General features: G+C 39.5%; 1 protein-coding gene across 6 annotated transcripts in view; it reads left to right on the top strand.

Annotated features, from left to right (window-relative positions):
- IQGAP2 (IQ motif containing GTPase activating protein 2) overlaps window positions 1-19778 on the top strand; it is a 126966-nt gene that overhangs the window by 65790 nt on the left and 41398 nt on the right. Inside the window, exons 5-13 of one of the 6 annotated variants that reach the window (XM_040541764.1) lie at window positions 1725-1801; window positions 6794-6861; window positions 7228-7341; window positions 11797-11975; window positions 12611-12698; window positions 13258-13421; window positions 13964-14051; window positions 16404-16567; window positions 17089-17249. In XM_040541764.1, coding sequence (XP_040397698.1) covers window positions 1725-1801; window positions 6794-6861; window positions 7228-7341; window positions 11797-11975; window positions 12611-12698; window positions 13258-13421; window positions 13964-14051; window positions 16404-16567; window positions 17089-17249 — 1103 coding nt within the window. Of the gene's footprint in view, window positions 1-1724; window positions 1802-6793; window positions 6862-7227; window positions 7342-11796; window positions 11979-12610; window positions 12699-13257; window positions 13422-13963; window positions 14052-16403; window positions 16568-17088; window positions 17250-19778 lie in introns of all 6 variants that reach the window. The other 5 variants (XM_040541763.1, XM_040541766.1, XM_040541765.1 and 2 more) reach the window with 5 other exon arrangements.

The following is a 19778-nucleotide window of genomic DNA, read 5'->3' as shown; positions in this document are numbered from 1 at the left end:
TCAGTATTGCCTTTCATCTGCCTGCATATAAACAGTAGCTTACAGTAAGTCTGCTGGGAAGGCTGGCTCAGGAAAAAAAAACCTGAAGAGAAGGTAATGCTGAAAACAGTGATGGTGTCAGTTACGTGCTACGGCTTTGGTATATTTGGGCTGAGGCTGCTGTGGATGACAAGTGCTGTGAGTGGAAATACTCAGTATTTTGGGAAGTCAAAGGGGAATTCCAGCAGCGTTTTAGCTGTACCTTATTACTGCTAGAGTCTTATTACTACTAGAGTCTCAGAGAGGACCTAAATGGAGTATGTTTTAAAGTGGAAAACTTAAATATTTGCTTCCTTTAGGTTGCTACCTCATGTCTCTGACTCTTCCTCCTAACGTCTGTCCTAGTTTCTCTGCCTCTGCCCTGTTTCTAGACTGTCCTTGCACGTTCCGGTATCCCTGCGTGGCTATGCTGCTCCTCTTCCACCAGCTGGTTTCTTTGGTCACCTTTCATACTTATCTTCCTTCTTGCTGGTCTTCGCTTGTCATCTTCCCCCTCTGCTGTTTCTGGGCACCAGTGAGTCTTTTTTCTGGATGAAAATCCTTTAAGAAAGGGCTGCATTGAAACACCTACTGGGCTCATTCTCCTGTTTTGATGCCTGTGGACACCTGGGGGGAGTGCCCCCTTGGCCAGGAGCAGCCCTGGGGTGCCAGGGGGGCGGGGGGGCTGTCCCACGTGCTCTGAGGCTGGGTACAGAGGGGATGCTCAGATGGCTGCCTGAAGGGCTGTGGGGAACAGTGGCTGGTCTATGTGCAGGTACCCATAGGCAGAAAGGGTTACACATGACTGCCATCAGACACTCCATGAAGAAATGGAGGGTCCTACCTCTACTAGTTCAGCTATTTTTTAGCTCTATTTGAAGGCTTGAGGCCTCTGTTTAGCTAGCCGATTTCCACCCCACCACTCCTCCTCCAAAAGGTTTCACTTCTGCTTCACAGGAGGGTTGTGGCCCAAATGTTTCCCATGTTTCCCTCCCAGAGCTGTTGTGAGCAAGTGATGAAGAGGGCACTGTGCTCCTGACCAGCTCAGTCATGCTCTGCTGCCTGTGGGACTGTGCAGTTCTGAGTGCCCAGGCTGCAAGCATGCTGCCAGCTCTCACGGGTAGCCAAGGCTTTTATTTTATTTTCTTGAAGGAGCAGTGTTTAGTGACTGGGACCAAGGCCAGGAACAAATTAGTTGTAGAACTAGAACTGGAACTTACAATGTGACTTTTTGACTAAATTGTTTTTACACTCCTCTGTCTGAGTGTATTTCTCTGTTAATGATGCAATCACACGGCTGGGGGTGCTGCTGTTTAAGCTCTTTGCATTTTTAAGACTTACTGGGTGGTGTTGGTTTGCTTTGCAGGTGGTAACTGTATCCTAGGCTTTGGGTGTCTGTAGGAAGATAAACCCTACTTTCTGAGCTCTTGCCAAAGGATCTCTTCTAACAGTTTTGCTGATATACTGTCTATCTTCCTTATTTTCCATTTTAATAACTAACCTGTATACTCTATTAAACTCTTCCTCATGAAAATTACTGATAAAGCTAAAATAGTATGACACAAGATTTGATTCATAGATGTATAGAAATAACAGTGGAACTTCTGTATTTCAAAGATATGGAAGTGCAGACAGCCCATTTTAGCTATTCTTCTGCCCAGTTATCTAGCTTCTCCTTCAACAGCATACTCTTTTTTTTTTTTCAGATCTTTTATCCAGAGACTACTGATGTCTACGATAGGAAAAACATACCTAGGATGATATATTGCATTCATGCTTTAAGGTAACTCCTGATGGGAATTAAAACTAAACTGGTGAATTTAAGATTGTAAGTCTTGAATGGCATTAGTGTAATCAGTACGTCACAATCTGTCTGAATATACAAGTTCATTAATTTAAAGCTGGTAATGAAAGTGGAACTTCAGCAAGGCTGTTGGTTAAATTATATCTGAAATAAAAAAGGACTACCAAAAGTAGTGCAAACATCCTTTTAAATGTGTTACCTTCACAAACTGGTTTGTCTTAATGTGTGTTTTGATACATGCAAACAAATGAAGAAAACCGTAGCAAAATATCAGTGTTACCATGGGGCAGAGGTGCTGATCAGAGTGAAAATGGTGAACTGACATCCCCCTGACCCACAAGAGGACCAAATAACTGTATTATGAGGTCAATCATGTGAAATTTAACACTTTCCAAACTTCAGAAATTCTGAGCAACTCAGTTCTGAATGTAAATTCAAAAGACTTTAGCAATATCTCTGAAGTAGAGCTTAAGGTTTGTTTTTGTCCAGCTGCAAGGATTTCCTTGTGACGTTTAGCACTGAAAGCACTGAACATCTGCCTCACACTGCCCCTGTTGTGAGAGGCAGTGAAGTGGGCAGACAGCTCCTCCCTCTTGTGGCTCTCCCAGCTCATTTCCTGCACAAGGAGACCTTTTCCTTTCCTTACTTTAACTACATCTCCATAAGCTTAATATGTAACACATATCCCAGCTCTTGCCTGTGTTCCTAACAGCATTCAAAGGCACATCAGCTGCCCCAGGGGTATAGGTCAACCACTCAATGCATGCTGTAATTGAAATTTTTTACAATCTAATCCTTGAAATGATGTGCACACTCCTGCACTCCGCCGCGTGCACTTACTGCCAACAAATAAGCCATACCACCAAAGTTCATCATATTTCTTTAAAATACTAGGTGTTCAGACTTGGCAACCCTGGATATATTTTTTTGTCAGCTCTTGAGTATTGCCCCTTGAAATTACTATGACTGGTGTGATGTTAACTGTCTGGCATCAGCAGGCGCATACGCGGGCAGCTCTCCCCTAAAACTTTGCAGTGCCGTCTCTTCTGTCAGCGAGTGTCTTATGTAAGCCTGGAGCGATTTCCTGGAGTGGGCGCATGGGGCTCGTAATGCTTAGCAGCTGAGGCGGGAGCGGTGGGCTGCGTTCCCCCAGGGTGATGTAAGGGCCGGCTCAGATGTTTTGCAGGAGGTGGGAGAGCACAGTGAGGTTTTCAAATAGCTGTGTGCCTGTGTATGGGGGACTTCATCGGCCATGGATTTCAATGTTACGTGAACAGTTAGACACCTTATAAGATTTGCCTAATCTCTGCAATCACAAGAGTTTTCTTCTTGAGCTGAATTTTGCAATGGGTTGGCCTCTGGTAGGGGTCTTTTGTTCTCCAGCTTGGCTTGTTCGAGGATTTATGCTAGTATCAAAACCAGTCTGCGTTGTCTTGGCTCTCGCTTCCAAGTTTGTCTTGTTTAAATTATTTTTCCTTGCTACGTATCAACACAAAGCTATAATTCTATGCTTCTGAGCTATTATTTTAGAAACAGACTTCTGTAACATACATCATGCATCATGGCGCACTGAAGGGGAGTAGACTGGCAATGTTTTGCTTATGATGTTTCACTATGGCAGCGTGGGGCCCTGTGACTGCATACATGTGCAGGATGTAAGAGTCAAAGAAGCAATTGTTGAGTTTCATTTACTTACAGACCGATTCCCAAAATGCGTGTTGTAAATATCTTTCAAATCAAACTCTGGTATCAGTATTTAATTGCACACAGACTACATTGTGAAAGCAGGCTGGGAAATGGCTGTTTTAAAGGACAGGGCACTCACTTGGCCAGCAGTGTTTGCTCTTGGGTTGGTGTCAGGAACACTTAGCTGCAGGAATCCATCTCTGTTCCCCTTCCACTGACCCACTGTTTTCTGTCCCCTGGATCTGTGCCAAGTGCCCTGCCTCATTGGGTTTGTTGGGGCATCCTCTCCAGGGAGCCAGCATAGGGATCACTGACCCTAGAAAATTCCTTGTCCCGCTGTTCTCAGGGTCTGGCACCACAGTACCTAGAAGCAGAAACTGCAAGCAGGATTTTTCCATTTGTGTCTGTTGCATATTATCAGGATCAATATATGAAGAATCACCCCAGGGTTGAAGTGCTAAATTCTAATATGTGTCTTGGAGTGTGTGCTCAAATTTCAAAGGCTTGCAACCTGGGAAAATTGAATACTTTCTTTGAGAGGTGGGGGGCTGATCTACTTTCCATTTATTCTTAACTGTTACCAAGTAATTACCCCAAAGCATAAAGATTCTTAAGCCTTCCAATGAACTGCAAGAATTTATAACAGGATATTTTATATTATTCTGATACATGCAAATATTGAAGCCAAATTCAGTTGAGATTTTTTCATGGTTTAACTTACTGAAACAATGTACGTAACTAGTACTTAAAATTGTCCCCTTCAGAAGAGTGAAGTAGACTTTACTGTAGATAATAGGACCAAATCTTAACCAAGGATTTTTTGTATGAAATGTTATTTGGGTTTTGCTGGTCTTTGAGCAGATGGAGGGCCTGAAGACAGGAAATTACTCTAAGCAAAACAGTTTAAATATATTTTTAAGATATGGCCTGCTTCAAGCCTGAAATGAAGACCATTGCCCTTACAGCATGTGAAAAAAAAAACTTGCAGCCAAATACAGTACTGCTCTGTCCAGGAAGGAATGATTTAGCAAACAATTTCTGGATTCCTGCTGAGTACAAGTACCATCTTATTTTTTCCTGTAGAAACATCAATACTTAAATCAGACCTGAAAAAAAAATATTTCTCATTTCTTGCAGCATTATTCTTATGAAAGCTGATTTGGATTTGGTCCTGGACTAAGAGCTGCTTTGTTTAAATCTAAGTGCTAATAGTGATTCTTGTTCCTAAAAAGTGGTGTTGGAGATTTGATTCTTCTCCCTCCCCCTGCTCCCTTAAATATATAATTTTCAAATAATCTTTACAAACAGATCACTGCTACATCCTGGACAAACTATCCTGCTGAAACCGAACATTTTCAACACATTGTTTTCCTAGGAAGTGGTAGAATAACAAACATATGTTTAAAAAAAAATAAAAAGGATATGCTATTTTCACGTTTGTTTGTTAGGGCATGCTGTACATGAGCTAAGCTTAAAACAAGACCTATGAGCTTCTGGTTGATCACAACTGCAGTTCTTCATGGGTGATGCAAAGGTAGCTTCACCTGGAAATGCCCTTTCACCTTTGTTTCTCCCCTGTGCCCATTGCATCATGTCCATCATTCTCAACCTGCTTTTGATTTTCTCTGGGTTCCCTGAGGCTCAAGCTACGTCTACAAAAGCATTGAGCAAACTGTTTCGAGTGAAATTATATGTTAATATAGAGTAGAAATGTCTTCCTGTTCCCTGCAAGCAAATTTGCAGCACCACCTGGTGGTGAGTAAGTTTATTCAGAAGAAGCAGTGTCAGAAGTAATGTGCATTGCTCAGCTCTCTTGGGAAGTGCTTTTAAAAAAAAGAGAGAAAGAAAAAAAAGACACCATCACCACGAGTCCCTCCTGTTCATACCATTCATTATTTTCCTCTGAGTGTCCTTAGTTCCATGATGTTGCTGATTTCCATGACTACTGTTGACACCCAGCACCTCAGCCAGTGCTCCATCCTTGCCTTGAGCTTAGAGCAATATCTCTTTTAAAGTCTGCAAGAAAAGACCGTCAGGCAGTTTAGGATAAAGAGGGGACCTGGCTCATTACTATAGTCTTGTGTGTTTTTTCCACTCCTATATAACTATCTTGCATCTGAGATTGGCACAGTTATTCTCAGCTTTCATAACAATGATTTGAGGGACTGCAGCAGCCAAAAGTTTGTATACATGAGATGTGTTGTTACAACCATCCAGGTTGTGACAGGACAGAGGAGTAGCAGCAGTAGCACGGAAGATGAAATGCTGATTCTGTGTGCTCTGAAATGTAGCAGCTACAAATACTTGCTTTCAAATCTCTACTTGCAATTTACTAGTAGACCAGAAAAAAAAAGGTTAAAAATGAAAACAGAAGGCAAATGTCCTCCTCAACAAACAAACACCAACCCACAATGCGCATTGGCAATGTATGAAGTTGTGGGAGAGGTAATTTAAGTAAGAGGTGCAAAATAATCCTCTTGGAGGAACACGTTATTTCAGTCTTATTTTTAAAATTTACTTGCTGAGAGTTGATACCTTTTCACAGGATTTATTTGTTCATTGAGTTTCACTGGTTAAAATAATAATAAAAGTCTTTTGTAGATAAATGCCTGTCTAGTGTTTGGAAAATATTGAGCAAAATATGCTTAGCTGTTTTTCAGGTATCACCCAGAGCTCTAGCAATAATGAGTATAGGATTTTTCTATTCTATATTGAAACAAAAATATTAGTGCCTGGAAAGCACTTTTACACAGAGTTTATTTCATTTTCCAAAAGCAAAATTGTTAATGACACAAATGTGTTTGAGAGGACCAAAGCGCAGGCTCTCGTACACTTAATAAGAAAGGTGTCAGTGATTTGCGTGCCTGCAGCTACTATCTATAAGGATGTAAGTAAAAGCAAACTATGGATCCAAAGCTGTAAGCTGTACTGAAGTGCATTCACATCCTGATTTTTGCCTATATTAACTTCTGAGTTTCTTTAGAAACCGTTAGTGGAAGACAATTGCTTGTTTACACTTCTGTGATCTGAGATACAGTGACGGTGCCTCTTACAGATGCTTCTTTGAAACTTCAAGTCAAAAGAGACCACTTTCTGTAATACCTAAAATGCAACATAAAAAAATTTGCTAGTTTAAGTTTATTCCATATCTCTCCATGAAAGTCAAAGGTTAAAGGACAAGCTTCACAGTGGCAACTTTCCTAACAAAAGCATTCTCTGTTTATACGGAAAGTGAACACATGAACAACATGCAGGACTTCTAATTCTAATATTTTTACTTTGCAGTTTATATCTGTTCAAACTAGGATTAGCACCACAGATTCAGGACCTACTGGGAAAAGTAGACTTCACAGGTAATAAACTGCTTATATAATCACGTATTAGATAACTTCTTCATGCTGTAAATCTGCTAACATTGTACATATTTTCCATTATGGTCTTTTTCCTCCCCTAAGCTTGTGTTAAGCATGTTGTAATTAAATACATGGGAGGTTGCTATTTTTAATAAACATCCATCTTTGAAGGACAGAAGGGAGTGAATTTGCATGGAATACTTGCCATATCTTAGATTCCTTCAACACAGGGAGGGAAAAACTGCTAAGAATGCCTGGTCACATGTGCTTTCAAAAGGAAAAAAAAGTCATGCACGTATTTGTAGGTATGGTGGTTCACAGTGGATTTTTTCAGACTTTGTTTATATAATTTTTTTATTTGAACAGAGGAAGAAATCAGCAACATGCGAAAGGAGCTAGAGAAGTATGGCATACAGATGCCATCTTTTAGTAAAATCGGTGGGATTCTGGCCAGTGAATTATCAGTGGACGAAGCTGCATGTAAGTATGGCTCTTGTTTTCTACTAAATACTGAAAGAATGCCAACAAAGTACTTTGTGTTTTAATGCATCTGTCTTGCTATAAATAATGAAAAAGGCAAGCAAGTTTTCATTTATTATCATGTTGCATAATTGTTGCAAGGCCTTTTGCAACTCGTCAGTCTGCATATTTTGAGCAGGAAAGAACATATATATACCCATGCAGCCTCTGGAAGTGTTACCCCAAACAAAGATCTCTTCCTAGCTTTTGCATGTGGTTGGTGTTTTGGTAGCTAGTGTTCCTCTAGAATGTAGAACTGAGCTCTGTGGGCCCCTCCACATTGTAGGGGGTACAATGGGCTAGTGAAGACAACACATTTAGTGAAATCGGGAAGTGTTAACGTAGGAAAGGGGCATCAGGGAAAAAACACAACTGCATTATAATTAAGTTCCAGTAAAACTTTTTAAAGCTTGCAAAGCAGCGTAATTGAAACAAGCTGCTTCATAAACGAGTGTGCTGAAATTTCCAGACTTGAACTTAAAACATGCTTCCTCATGTTGATACACATTCTGTCATATACTCTGTAGCCTGCTGCAGCTTAATTTTGTGTATGCTTGTGCAAAGCCAGATCTCAAAATACTGTCTTTGGAAGTGGGGACAGTTTGCTTTTTTTAGCAAACTTTCAGAGACTTAGTGACTACCAAACACTTTTCTAGTGAGCTTCCTTCTTTCCCTGGAGATGAAAGAGTCACAACTTCCTTCTGTGAAAGCTTTTTATAGCATCTATATGTAGTTTCCTTTAACTTCCAAAATGTTTTCAGCCCTCCGTAGAAAATTAGGGTTTCCTGATTCTGGTTCTGTCTCTTTGGGCAAAGCGTGTACTATAGATAATGTGCCCTGACTCAGAACAGGAAATATCTGCTGTGGGAACCCTCATGCACTAGGAAAGACTGACATGGAGATCCTGCCAGAGGAAAGGGGGCTACCATCCTGCTTCTGAAATGGAGTAAGCAAAAAAGAAATACGAAATGAAACAACTGCTAGTGACTCCTGCTGTGCTGTCAGCAATAGCAGAAATCAGTGTGCAAAGAGTAAAACTTAGTGCCCTCAAAACAAGTTTTTACAATAATTTTTTCATACATTCAGACTACTCTTGCCAGTCCAATTGTTTTTTTTGTTTCCTTTGGTAGTTTTCAAGGTTTGCAACATCCACCAACACAAGCTCACAGCTCTCCTAACCTTGACACTGTCTGATGTCTATGTGTTGCTAGCTCCACTTATGTCAGCAAGGCCTATTACACGACCTTGGAAGAGATTGTATCTTTCCTATGTTTTTGTTATATGTGGATTCAGGGCTGATATGTCTTAAGAAATGCAATCTTTACTTAGCCCCTTGAAACTTCTGTGGGTGTTAACATTGGAAGTCGAAAGAACCATTGTGGCTCTCTGCTTGCATTTCCTCCATGCCAGCTGCTGATGTTTCTCCTCTGCTGTTGTGCTGAACTGAACTAGTGAAAATTGTTTCAGAACAACTTTCTAGCATGAGTGTAATGCCAAGCTATGGAAAATCCAACAACAGCTAGACAAGCTTTTGCAGTAACTCTGAGAACGTGTGGCTTCACTTTATTCTTCATTTGCCTGTTTTCAGTTTCCAGTGGTCTGCTCTTCTGTTCCGCTTTCCTGAATTTCTTGCACCTTTGTTTTTCGAAAAGCTCAAAAATTTTAGTCATCAACAAATGTCTTTCATTTTCTTTATCTACTAAAAGAACTAGAAGGCTATAAACTCAGGTGTACAGACCCTAAATTAAACTTGATCCCCAAAAAGTGATTTTTTTTAGAATAGTAGCAAAACACTCCAGGCTGTGTAGCAGTTTAGTATTGATAGAGTAAGGAAAGATGACATTCTTGTTTTTTTCCCCCCAATACATTTTATTGGTGATATGAAAGTAAATCTTAGACAAGCTTCTGTGGTGATAATGGGGAGCTGCTGTTGTCCACATTTGGGATAGGTTCTTTAAATACCCATCAACAATTACATTACATATAGTAATGTTTGAAAAATCTTTGAGATGAATATGCCACTAAAGCAATTACTAGCATGTTTTTTTATTATTATTTTGTGGCATGCTGGTCCAGATAAAATGTAGCTATGGAGAAAACCCTTCCTCTAGCCTTTTCTCAGGTCCTTCCTCAAGGAACAAATGTGTGCAGGAAACATCTGGGAGGGATGTGTTGGCCCTTACTCTATACCTAACTCAGCTGCAAGTGATCTTTGATTTTTATACAATCATGTAATTATTCTGAGTGGAAAAACAAGACCATATCCATTCTTGTCTAGAAAAAGAACAAATCTTTGAGTTGAGCATTTTTTGGTAGTTGAAGTTTTGTTGCCTTCTCAAAAAGGTTTAACACTTAAGCTATATTAATGAGCTGTTCAATGGCTGTAGTGAGGCTTATGACACTTTTTCTCCATATCCTGTGCAGTAATGTTCTGAGAACTGCGCAGAGCCTTTTGTGTGTTCTTCTAGCTGTTTGAAATTTTCCATACTACTGCTTTCAGGTGACAGAAGTAGGGACCATTATATCAGTGACTCTCTTCATTAACTGCTCATGGTGATCCTCTCTTAGGAAAGGAGAAGGTTTGTCTCAGACAATTTTAGGCATGGTATGCAGGATTGTGCCCTGCCTAGGGACTCTTAACTATGCTTTTTGGGGCACAAATTGCAGAGTTTGAACTTTCTTATAGTTGAAAGGTTCTATATAGGAATATTTATTATAAACAATGCTTTTGCATAGGATCAAAACATCATAGGGTCATTTAGGTTGGAAAACACCTTTAAGGTCATCAAGTCTGACCATCCACACCTAACACTACAAGTCCACTGTTAAACCATGTGCGTAAGTGTAGCACCCACCCGTCTCTTAAATGTCTCTTAATGAAAGTGACTAAAAATGCTTTCAATTCCTGCATGTAACTGCCTTCTAAATGACATGGGACTTGAATAGTAAAACAACTCATGTTTTGTTTTTGGTCAGTAAAACAGTAACCCTTAGCTGGGAGAAGGGATGACATGTAGCAGACATAATGTGCTACCAAAGCTGCCTCTGAGATAAATGTTTTTGTTGCTGCAGCTTAAGTGAAGCATTAGGAGTGGAATGTTTGAGGGGCAATATGCACTCTTGTAGCATTTTCTAACCCTTTCAAATTGGTGAAAGATTGATTCTGAACTTTTCCCATATTACAACATCACGTTATCATGAAAAGAAAAAAAAAGAATGGGAAACTGCCTTGCCCTCTACCTGTAAACAGAATTGTCATTACCACTGAGGTTGAAAACATAGGATGCACACAAATCTGGACGTCTTGGCAGCTCTACATACTGCTTTGATTTAGCTCAAGGTAGCCAATCTCATTTTTATCTGTGTGTAGAAAAATAGAGGGTTTTCCTTCCTGATGTTTTCATTCTAGTTCAGATTTCTGAAATAAACATGAAATAAAGTTTACGATTTGACATTAATGCAGAAATCAGTGTTCTTTCAGTTAGTGCAGAAATTGTCACTGGATTTGCATGTTTGCATTCTTACATATCTGGGTTACATTTAAATAAACATCAGAGTCTTCAGAATCAATAGCCACTTAGCAAAACTTGATTATCTGCATTTCATCTAATGAATCAATATGAGTCATTAAACCTGTTCTCTTTGGATTATCCTAGTCTCTTTGGTCATTCCATGTATTCAAGGGTCTGGCCATAAGAAGTAGTCTCTTGCAACTTTTGGCTCTTAAACACATGGTTGAATTGGGTATTTGCCATTCTAAGATTAGAGTGCAGCTACAGATTTGTTTGACATTAGATCAGGCAGGTATTTTTGAAAGACAGACAAGATACAGGGAGGAGAATTATTCATGTTCTTATATGACAACTGTGTGAAGGAAGTAAGCTGAATTTTGTTTTTCTCTTTATTAAAGTATTGTGGTACTTGTTTATAAAAGTCTTACACATATTAAAAACTCATTTCAAATAAATCAGGAGACAGTATAAATAATAAATGGATATGATGAATATGTGATGCAGAAGGTTTCCAACCTGGTGTTCTGAAATCCTTCCTGGGGAGGTGGCTGTCTATCCTGGGATTTAAGCTGAAAGAGCAGAGCACTTATATGTGGCAGCTGACTGGAAGGGTAGGATTTAGGCAAGCTGCAATTAATCTTGTGATTGTACATACAGACTGTTTTTCTTGGGTTCTTCTACTGCTACTTCCAAACTTAATAGAATTATTTTGTTATCTTGCTACAAAAACTGAGATTTCCTGTTAACTGGTAGTTTGCCATGATTTAATGAAGAAAGTGGAATTTCTGCTGTCTATAGCATGTTATCTACTTTTTACTTTTTAAGAAGCCTGAGGTAAAGGAAATCACTTAATTTGAATATTTGAATTGCTTCCTGAAATCTTGGATTGTACTTTTAATTTTAGTGCATGCTGCAGTAATAGCAATTAACGAAGCTATTGAGAAGGGAATAGCTGAGCAAACCATTGCAACTCTGAGGAACCCAAATGCAATGTTGCTAAATGTGGATGAGGAACTTGCTCAGGACTATCAAAATGAACTCTTTGAAGCTAAAAGGAGAAAACAATCAAGTGCAAGACTTAAGGTAGTGGTGTTTTATTACCTCTCACAGTACATATGTTCCTTCATGTTGCTCTTCATGCTGTCGTATTATTTCAAAGTTACATTAAATTTAAATATTAGCGCAATTAGGAAAAAAAAGCTAAATAAGATCAGTAATGGTAATCTAACAAACTGACAGACAATTCTAGATTATGGTTTGTATGAGTTTGATGTAGTTCAACTTTGATCAAGGAATCTTAAGGAGTCACTTAAGTCTAAAAATAAATAAAACAGACAATTTTTCCTATCACTTTTAACAATTTCTCTGTTTAAAAAAAAAAAGTTCCAAAGGGAATGATACCTTTTTGGGGCATAAAATATAATCTTTTCCCCAGGTCTTCAGTGTGAAATTACTTGCTTTGTTTTTACATGAGACAGTGCTTTCTGCTGATGAAAAATACTGCAATGTATTTATACTTGTACTATACAGAAAGCAGAAAATGCTTTAAATATTGCTCAATCAGTTACCACAATGGGCAGGTACTTTTGGTTGATGTGGTCAACAAATTCCTTTGAGTGCATCCAGCAAATACTTAGCTGATGTAGTTTTAATGACTCCCACTAATAGCGTTTCTCCCTGCAAAATTTTTGTTGACTAACAACATTTTGTTTTGTTAGAACGGCACAATCTCTGAAGAGGAGAGAGATGTCTATGAAGAACTGCTGACACAAGCTGAGATTCAAGGCAATATCAATAAGATCAACAGTAAGCCATTCAGGATCCTTACAGAAGTGTGCATGTAACACGTGGTCTTCCAGATTGCAGCTGAACATGGCTTAAATCCACAGGAACAAACAAAATATTTCTGTGGAAACTCATAAAACATACAGAAGTAGCTAATGTCTGTCTACAACAGGTTTTTCTTGCTTTTCCTACTCTACTAATCTTCCGGGCTAATGTCTGTTTGTGGGTTTTGCTGTAAAGTTTCCGCAGTTCAGAATCCAATCTTTTTTGCCTTCTTTTTTCCTCATGTTTCAGTTCCTTCTGTTTGCAGAATACTGTAAATTTTGACCCCCTCTTCTATATACACCTGAAATTTGTTCATAAGCTTCTACCCATTAGTTAGCTGTAGATAAACTGCTCCCGCATGGGCTCATATAGAATCAAACTCTGCTTTACAGGACTGATCTTGAAATAATCTTCTGCTGGATAATGACTGACACTCTATTTGGCTTTCACAAAAAGTGAGATGCTGACAGACTTGATTTTTATTTATTTTTTTCAAAAACATATGTGCTGTTTATAAGCATTGTTTTCATTTCAGTTCACATAGCTTTAGTCCAAGTGAATGAGGCTATTGACTGGCAAGATGAAGTGGCACTGATGGCAGGTTTGAACCGTCCTGCTCTAAGCCTACTTGAAGTTCTGCCACAAAATTCCTCATGGTACCTATTGCAATTGTGTGATTCTAAAGCACAGAAAATGCAGGTAATTGAATGGAATGGGTACTATGCATCAGTTTGATTTCTTTTTTTTTAGCTAACTTAATCCAGAGAGAAATTACCCTACTCTACCTTCAGTATCACTTAAGAAATAACTTTATCAAGATTTTAGAATAACTAATGTACTAATCAATACCAAAGTAGTTGCATTTGCTCTGAAGAGCATGACTCACTTTTAAGTAATTGCTAAGATATCAGAATAAAATCTGGGATACGTCATGCAACCCCTAATAATGTCTGTTTTGAAAATGAGTACAACTCATTTGTAACTTGAGTACAACAAAAGATAATATTGAACCATTAATGTCTATGAAAGAATTTTGGTGGAATTGAGTTTCAGGGAGAAAATCCCACATTCTGAGTAAGATAAAAATCACAGGGAAAGATTAATGCTGTGTTTACTGTGACATTGTGTTTGGTGCCCAGGCAATACTGCAATCAAATTCTAGTGTCCCATCAAGGGTTTTTATCCCTTATCTCGCATCAAACTTGCAAGCATAATCAAATCTTTTTTTTTTCTGATGATAGATAGCAGGGGGTCCAATTATGCTCGACAAAAGTGAAATACAGAAAGAAGTTAGTGTTGCCAATGCGGAAGCTGAGGCTCACAAGCTTAGTGAGTAACTGTTTTAATACTCATTTTTTAGCATCACTGTTTAATTATGTTAAGATGATTAATCGAATCCCCAATTCCTTGCATACAGACTAGGTTTCTCACTCTGAAACCATGTGCATTCATTTTATTTTGTAACTGTCCATCTCAATGTCACAATTGCCAAGTCATCAATCTGTGTTACAGTGGATGTATTCTTTTTACCTAACACCTATGAATGACTTAAGCTACTGGTAAATGCATTGTCACAAACTGAACAGAGTGCGTAGCTTGGTGACTTGCACAGTAGGAGAGATGAACATCATTGTAGCATTAAATTAGAACAATCAAATGGAAGAATATTTTGCAATCACATTCCAGAGAAAAATTATTCTTATTTTTAGATGCACATATCTAAATTTAATCTGTAGTTTCAAAAAATATAGTTAAAGGGGATCTAAATTTGCAGTGCATGCATCGCTTCTTTTGACTGGAAACTTCTTTGCTAAGAGGTTCAGCTTTGTTAAGCCGCTGTCATTTCATGCTATATCTGAGCATGGCTTAGTGGCTGTTTTCTCTATTTCCAATGCTTTGAATCCAGGCTGACTGCTTTTGTAATGTAACTTAAAGTTGGTACAGTGAGGTCAACCTAAGCCAGAAGCAAAGTTACTAGCTCAAATGTTATCCTATTTTAGATTGGTTAGGCATGGTGAGCAGTACCTTCCTCTAAAAGGGGTGCTCCTTGGTAAACAAAATAATGAAAATTGTGATCTATGAAAAGCAGTAATGGTGCTTTGGAGAGCAACTTATTTCTTATGTCTGATTTAAAAAGGAAAAATAGCATTTTTGTTATTGGAATGTGAACTTGTTAGTGTGTGTTTTGTAAGTTGCATGCTCAGTTCCTAAATTAGGAATCAATTGTTTAGTTGCTGACTACAGAGCTAGTTTAGTTTATTTGTGGACTCTAGGTCTTTTCTTTGCTCTTTTCTCTAAAAAGCATGCATGCAGTAGCTTTGAGAGCCTTTGCTGTTTCTAACCACAGGAGTAGCCAAAAGGGAGCCTTCAAGAACTACATGGCCCCATGTGACCATGCTTCAGAACAATTGAAATGAGAAGCAAAGAGCTTATTTAGGTGGGCCTGATTACTTTAAAAGGTTTTTGAAGTCTTAATTTCTTATAATAAGACCCAAGTGGTGTTGCATACATGAAACAAGAATGGTGTCAGCTGTACAAGCAGTCCTGTACAGACTTGAGCAGTCAGTGGTGACTAAAAGCATTCCCTGGAAAAGAGGAAAGTCATGAGATAAGGTGGAAGAAAGGGGGGCTATTTTGCTGATGGAAACGACATTTACATAATTATCATTCTTTACTCTGCCATACACTCTCTAACCTTTAAGGTTGTTTCCTGTTTATGCAAGACTGAGGCTGTACCTTGTGCAACATATTCCTGGGTGCGTCCCAGCCTGGGTTTCTTCAGAATTGGCTCCTCCAGGAGTGCAATTATGGTCACTGACTAAGAGAGGAAGTGTTGCCAGGTTGCTGTGGCTTAGATGGGAGTGTTTTTCAGTGTTTTTCTGCTGGCATTCAGATCTCTGAAGTGTGTTCAGCAAAACAGAAATCAGGTGCTGTTCTGATACCAAGAAGGGTTGCATTAGTACTTCTCTATGGTGGTCTGTCTGACATTAAATTTGAGCTGTGGAGGAGAGGACAATTTCTAGACAGCAATACTTATGAGGACTGATCTTCCAGACTTAAATGGACAACTGATAGCACACAAACTTTTAGAAGCTGTACCATATGTTCCCCCCCTCTCACTTTAGCCACTGAAAATTCCACTTCTAAACTTACTCATCAATTTCTACCAGGCATCCTAAAAGAGACGATAAAAAATGTCATTGGTATGGCAGGACAGGTTTGCTTTAGCTGGCTGAGTTAGGTCCTGCTGAAAGGAAGAGGTGGCGAGGGAAGAAATGCAACAGAAGAAAATGAACATTTGGGTTGAATTTGGGTTGAGGTGGAACTGGAGTGCTTGAGCTGACATACTGAGAGGAACATGCTGCAAGCAAACACGAGGAGAGACATTAGGTCCTTCTCCATGTGCTAGAATGAGTCAGATCCTCGCTTTGGAATACAGGTACAATAGTTGATCCCTAATATCTACAAGTCCAGAAACTATTTATAGTCCTCTGGTCAATTATTTGCTGCAATTTTTTGAATAGACATGTTTTGCAACATTCAGCAGTTTGTCTTATAAAACCTGACTTTTTCCTCCAATGACAGCAAATAATACTCTCTGGATAACCTGTCATCTACATGGCACAGAAAACAAATGGCTTGTAAAAATTAATAGGCTTTTCTTTCCCTGCTGTTCTCTAGAACTTATAGCAGTTGACAATATCAATACTGCAATTCGTAACTGTGATCCTAGTAAAACACTGGTTGCACTGATGAAACCGGAGGCGCAGCTGCCTGTTGTTCACTCATTTGCTGCTGTTGTCTATCAGACTGAGCTGTTCAACCTCCAACAACAGAACGCTGTGGTAAGAGTGAAATGCTTATGACCTGCTCTCTGATGTTATGTAGCCGAGCCATGAAACAGGACAAACGTAGCATGTTGTCTTGTAAAATCGGACTTAATTCTCTCACCATGGTGTTATGTATTGCATGATTGTTTTCAATCAAAGTGGCAAAACTGAATTACAGAAGTCATTTCTTGACACACTTTGCTCTGGCTGAGCTCTTGTGTTGCAACAAATTGACTGACTTTTTTAATTGTTGCATGCTCTTACTGAGGACTAACCCTTCATATATTGCTTAGGGTAAGAGGGTATGATCAGAAGAGATGGGACTGGGGCAAAAGGCCAGAAGGATTTGTAGCAAACAGAGTAAGCTCTACTACCAGTGCTGTGTTAACGTGACATACCTGTGACCAGGAAATTTGTCTTAGCACTTTAGGCTTTCTAAATCAGTTCCATCTCCTTGATGGTATCTGGACCGTGTAACTCAAATTCGTTACACTGGTTATTTAGCTTCCTGACTGAGGTACATTATTGTCCTACAGAATTACCTGGCACATGATGAACTGTCTATTGCAGTAGAAATGTTGTCAGCAGTTGTGGTGCTAAACCAGGCCTTGGAAAATAAGGACATCCTAATGATAAAGAATCACCTTAGAAACCCATGCGTTGGCTTCAATAATCTGGAAGAGGAAAACTTGCAACGGTAAAAGTTCATTTTTTGTTGTCTGGATGAGACTTGGCAACTTCTGCAGAAGGATAAGTAGGCATTTCACTGGGGGGGGGGGGGAGGCTGTCCTGTGCTGTGGTTATGAAGATGAAAGGGCTGTAAAATAACGGTTATATGTTATTAGAGGAAAACATAAATACAGATACACAATTAGTTTGGTATTAGTTTGGTAAGTGTAAGCAGTCTCACAGCCTCAAATGTCTGAGAGCAAAAGGATATGCAAGGTGGAGGGGAGACATTGTCAGAAAGCAGATGTTAAGATCTGAAAAAAACTTTGAGGACACTAAAACATAAGCCAATAGTAGCTGGAGACTGTCAATCAGTAACCTCTTCGCAATACTGATGGAGGATCTTTGGAATGAGATAATGTGTTGAGTGTCTTAAGGTCAAGTAGGCCCCTTAGACACTGCCTAACCCCCCTTTTTCAGCCCAAGATTTGCGAAGGTCTGAAATGTAGCAAAGTCCTGCTTGCTAAAAAGCTGAGTACAATGCTGTGGCACGCATGCATGTTCAAAGTTAAGTTATAGCCTTCACTGAGCTGCTAGCTGCTTGCACTGCCACATGTCTGACTTGTCACAGCTATGAGGTGCTGCTGTGCTCTTCAGCTTATCTGCAAAAATAAAAAATTTTAAAAAATCAGGCAAATCTACAATGGGTGTGAGACCTGAGGCTCCAGCCTGTGGGGAAGAGGGCAGTTTCTCACCACCTAGTCATGGGTGGTGGAAATTTGAGTGTTGCTGGAAGGTATTACTAGACAAAAAGGACAGCAGTGACCTGGTCACTGAAGGTCTTCACCAGACTGTGAGACAATGTGAATCTGAGCTCTTACTAGGTTCCTTGAAGCTGGAGGGAAAGCAGTCAAGATAGGGGGAAAAAAAAAAGTAATTTGTGTGTATGAGTTGAGTGAGGCTTCCTGTCTGTCAAGAGGCAGGAAGAATCTGTTCCAACCTGAAAGGGGGGGGGGGGGGGGGGGGGGCAGAGTGCTGTGGGGTTGAACAAAATCAGCGTGACACTTGGCCTTGTTGATGTCATGGTGCTTGGGGGAATGAGAAGCAACGTTAACCGTAAATATATACAGATGACCCCAAAGTATCCAAATGCAGTGTTTGACTGATGACATTGTGCCCTGATAGGACTGCCAGCCAATACAAATGAAACGGAAGGATTAGTTGGAGTAGGGAATAAAATAAAATTTTATTATGCTATTATGCAAATCTGGGCTGCCAACCACAGGTTGAGTGTAGCAGGAAGCTTTGATTACACAATATCCAAAGGGGTACAGTAGAAATAGAGAAAGTTCTATGAGGGAAATGATATTCAATGGCTTTCTACTGGAAGGCGTGTATTTGTTAGGGATGCCTTTCCTAGAAGACAGAAATTCAGTGGAAATACGACAAAGTTCTGCAACATTGTAAGTTTTGTGTGGAATGTTATTAATAAGAGTTGCTAGCTTCTCATAACTTCAATTATTTCCTTAGGAAAATTGGAGTGAGAAAAGATTGGGTACTATGAAATATAAAGTTTAAAATTTACACGAGGAACTACCATCTTCCAAAAGATTTAAATAGTGGGACTCATTACTAAGTACTGCATAAGATTTGAAAATGAGCTGATAAATCAATGGATTACAGAATCCTTTGCAACTATTAAACACTGATATGCAACCTGCAGCTTGGGGAAGCCCATAATGTAGTCTGATGAATGTAGGGAGGACAAATCAGAACAGGAAATAATTCTTTACTGTACTGGTTTGGCAGCAATTAATTTCAAGCCACAGCTGGAAATAGAAGACGGGTATTTGGTCTGACTTACTGGGTCAGTTGAATATTTGGTTCCAGAATTTCAAAATTAACTTTCTTGTACAGGTGTTTACACTGCTGTGAAGGTTTCCAGGTCAACTAGGTCTGTGATCGTTCTAAAAACAACAGGCACAGGCTACAGAGCTTGTGCTTGGAGGACCATGACGTGTAGGGCTCATGTCCTTTCTCTTCCTGTGGCCCACCGTCCTCTATGTGCAGGATGCATGGTTATCTTCTAAGCATGAGGGGCTGCTTCCTGATGCTAGGACTGACTCTCTGGTCTTTGACGTACTATAGCAAGAAGCAGATCGCAGTTTCTCCCAAATTCATCTCTAGTGTCATGCACTAAAGAATATGCCCAGCTCTGTTGCCACTTTCCCCAACACAGTGTTGGGGAGTGGGGATGTGCAATGTCTTTGGTATGGGTGCTGTTGACATTTCTTAGGAGCGAAATTTAGGATGAGGAACACTTCATCCGAAGTCTAGCGGCTTCCTACCAGACAGGAAATAAAATAGTTCAGGACAGACAGTAAAATAACAAGACATAGTGTTTTTCTCCTCTTTTCTGTCAATGAAGAGTTGGGAAAAAACAAGAATTATGGGGAAATCACCTGTGAGCAGAAGAATCTGAAATATCTTTTTAAAGAGCTGTAATGCTCTCCTTTGTAGGAGAACCTGTCTTGGCTACCAGATTACGTGGTATATT

This window comes from Cygnus olor, chromosome Z (assembly GCF_009769625.2).
Source record: "Cygnus olor isolate bCygOlo1 chromosome Z, bCygOlo1.pri.v2, whole genome shotgun sequence".
NCBI classification, from domain to species: domain Eukaryota; kingdom Metazoa; phylum Chordata; class Aves; order Anseriformes; family Anatidae; genus Cygnus; species Cygnus olor.
Note: the sequence above shows the minus strand (reverse complement) of the source record. Positions and strands in the feature narration are given on the sequence as shown.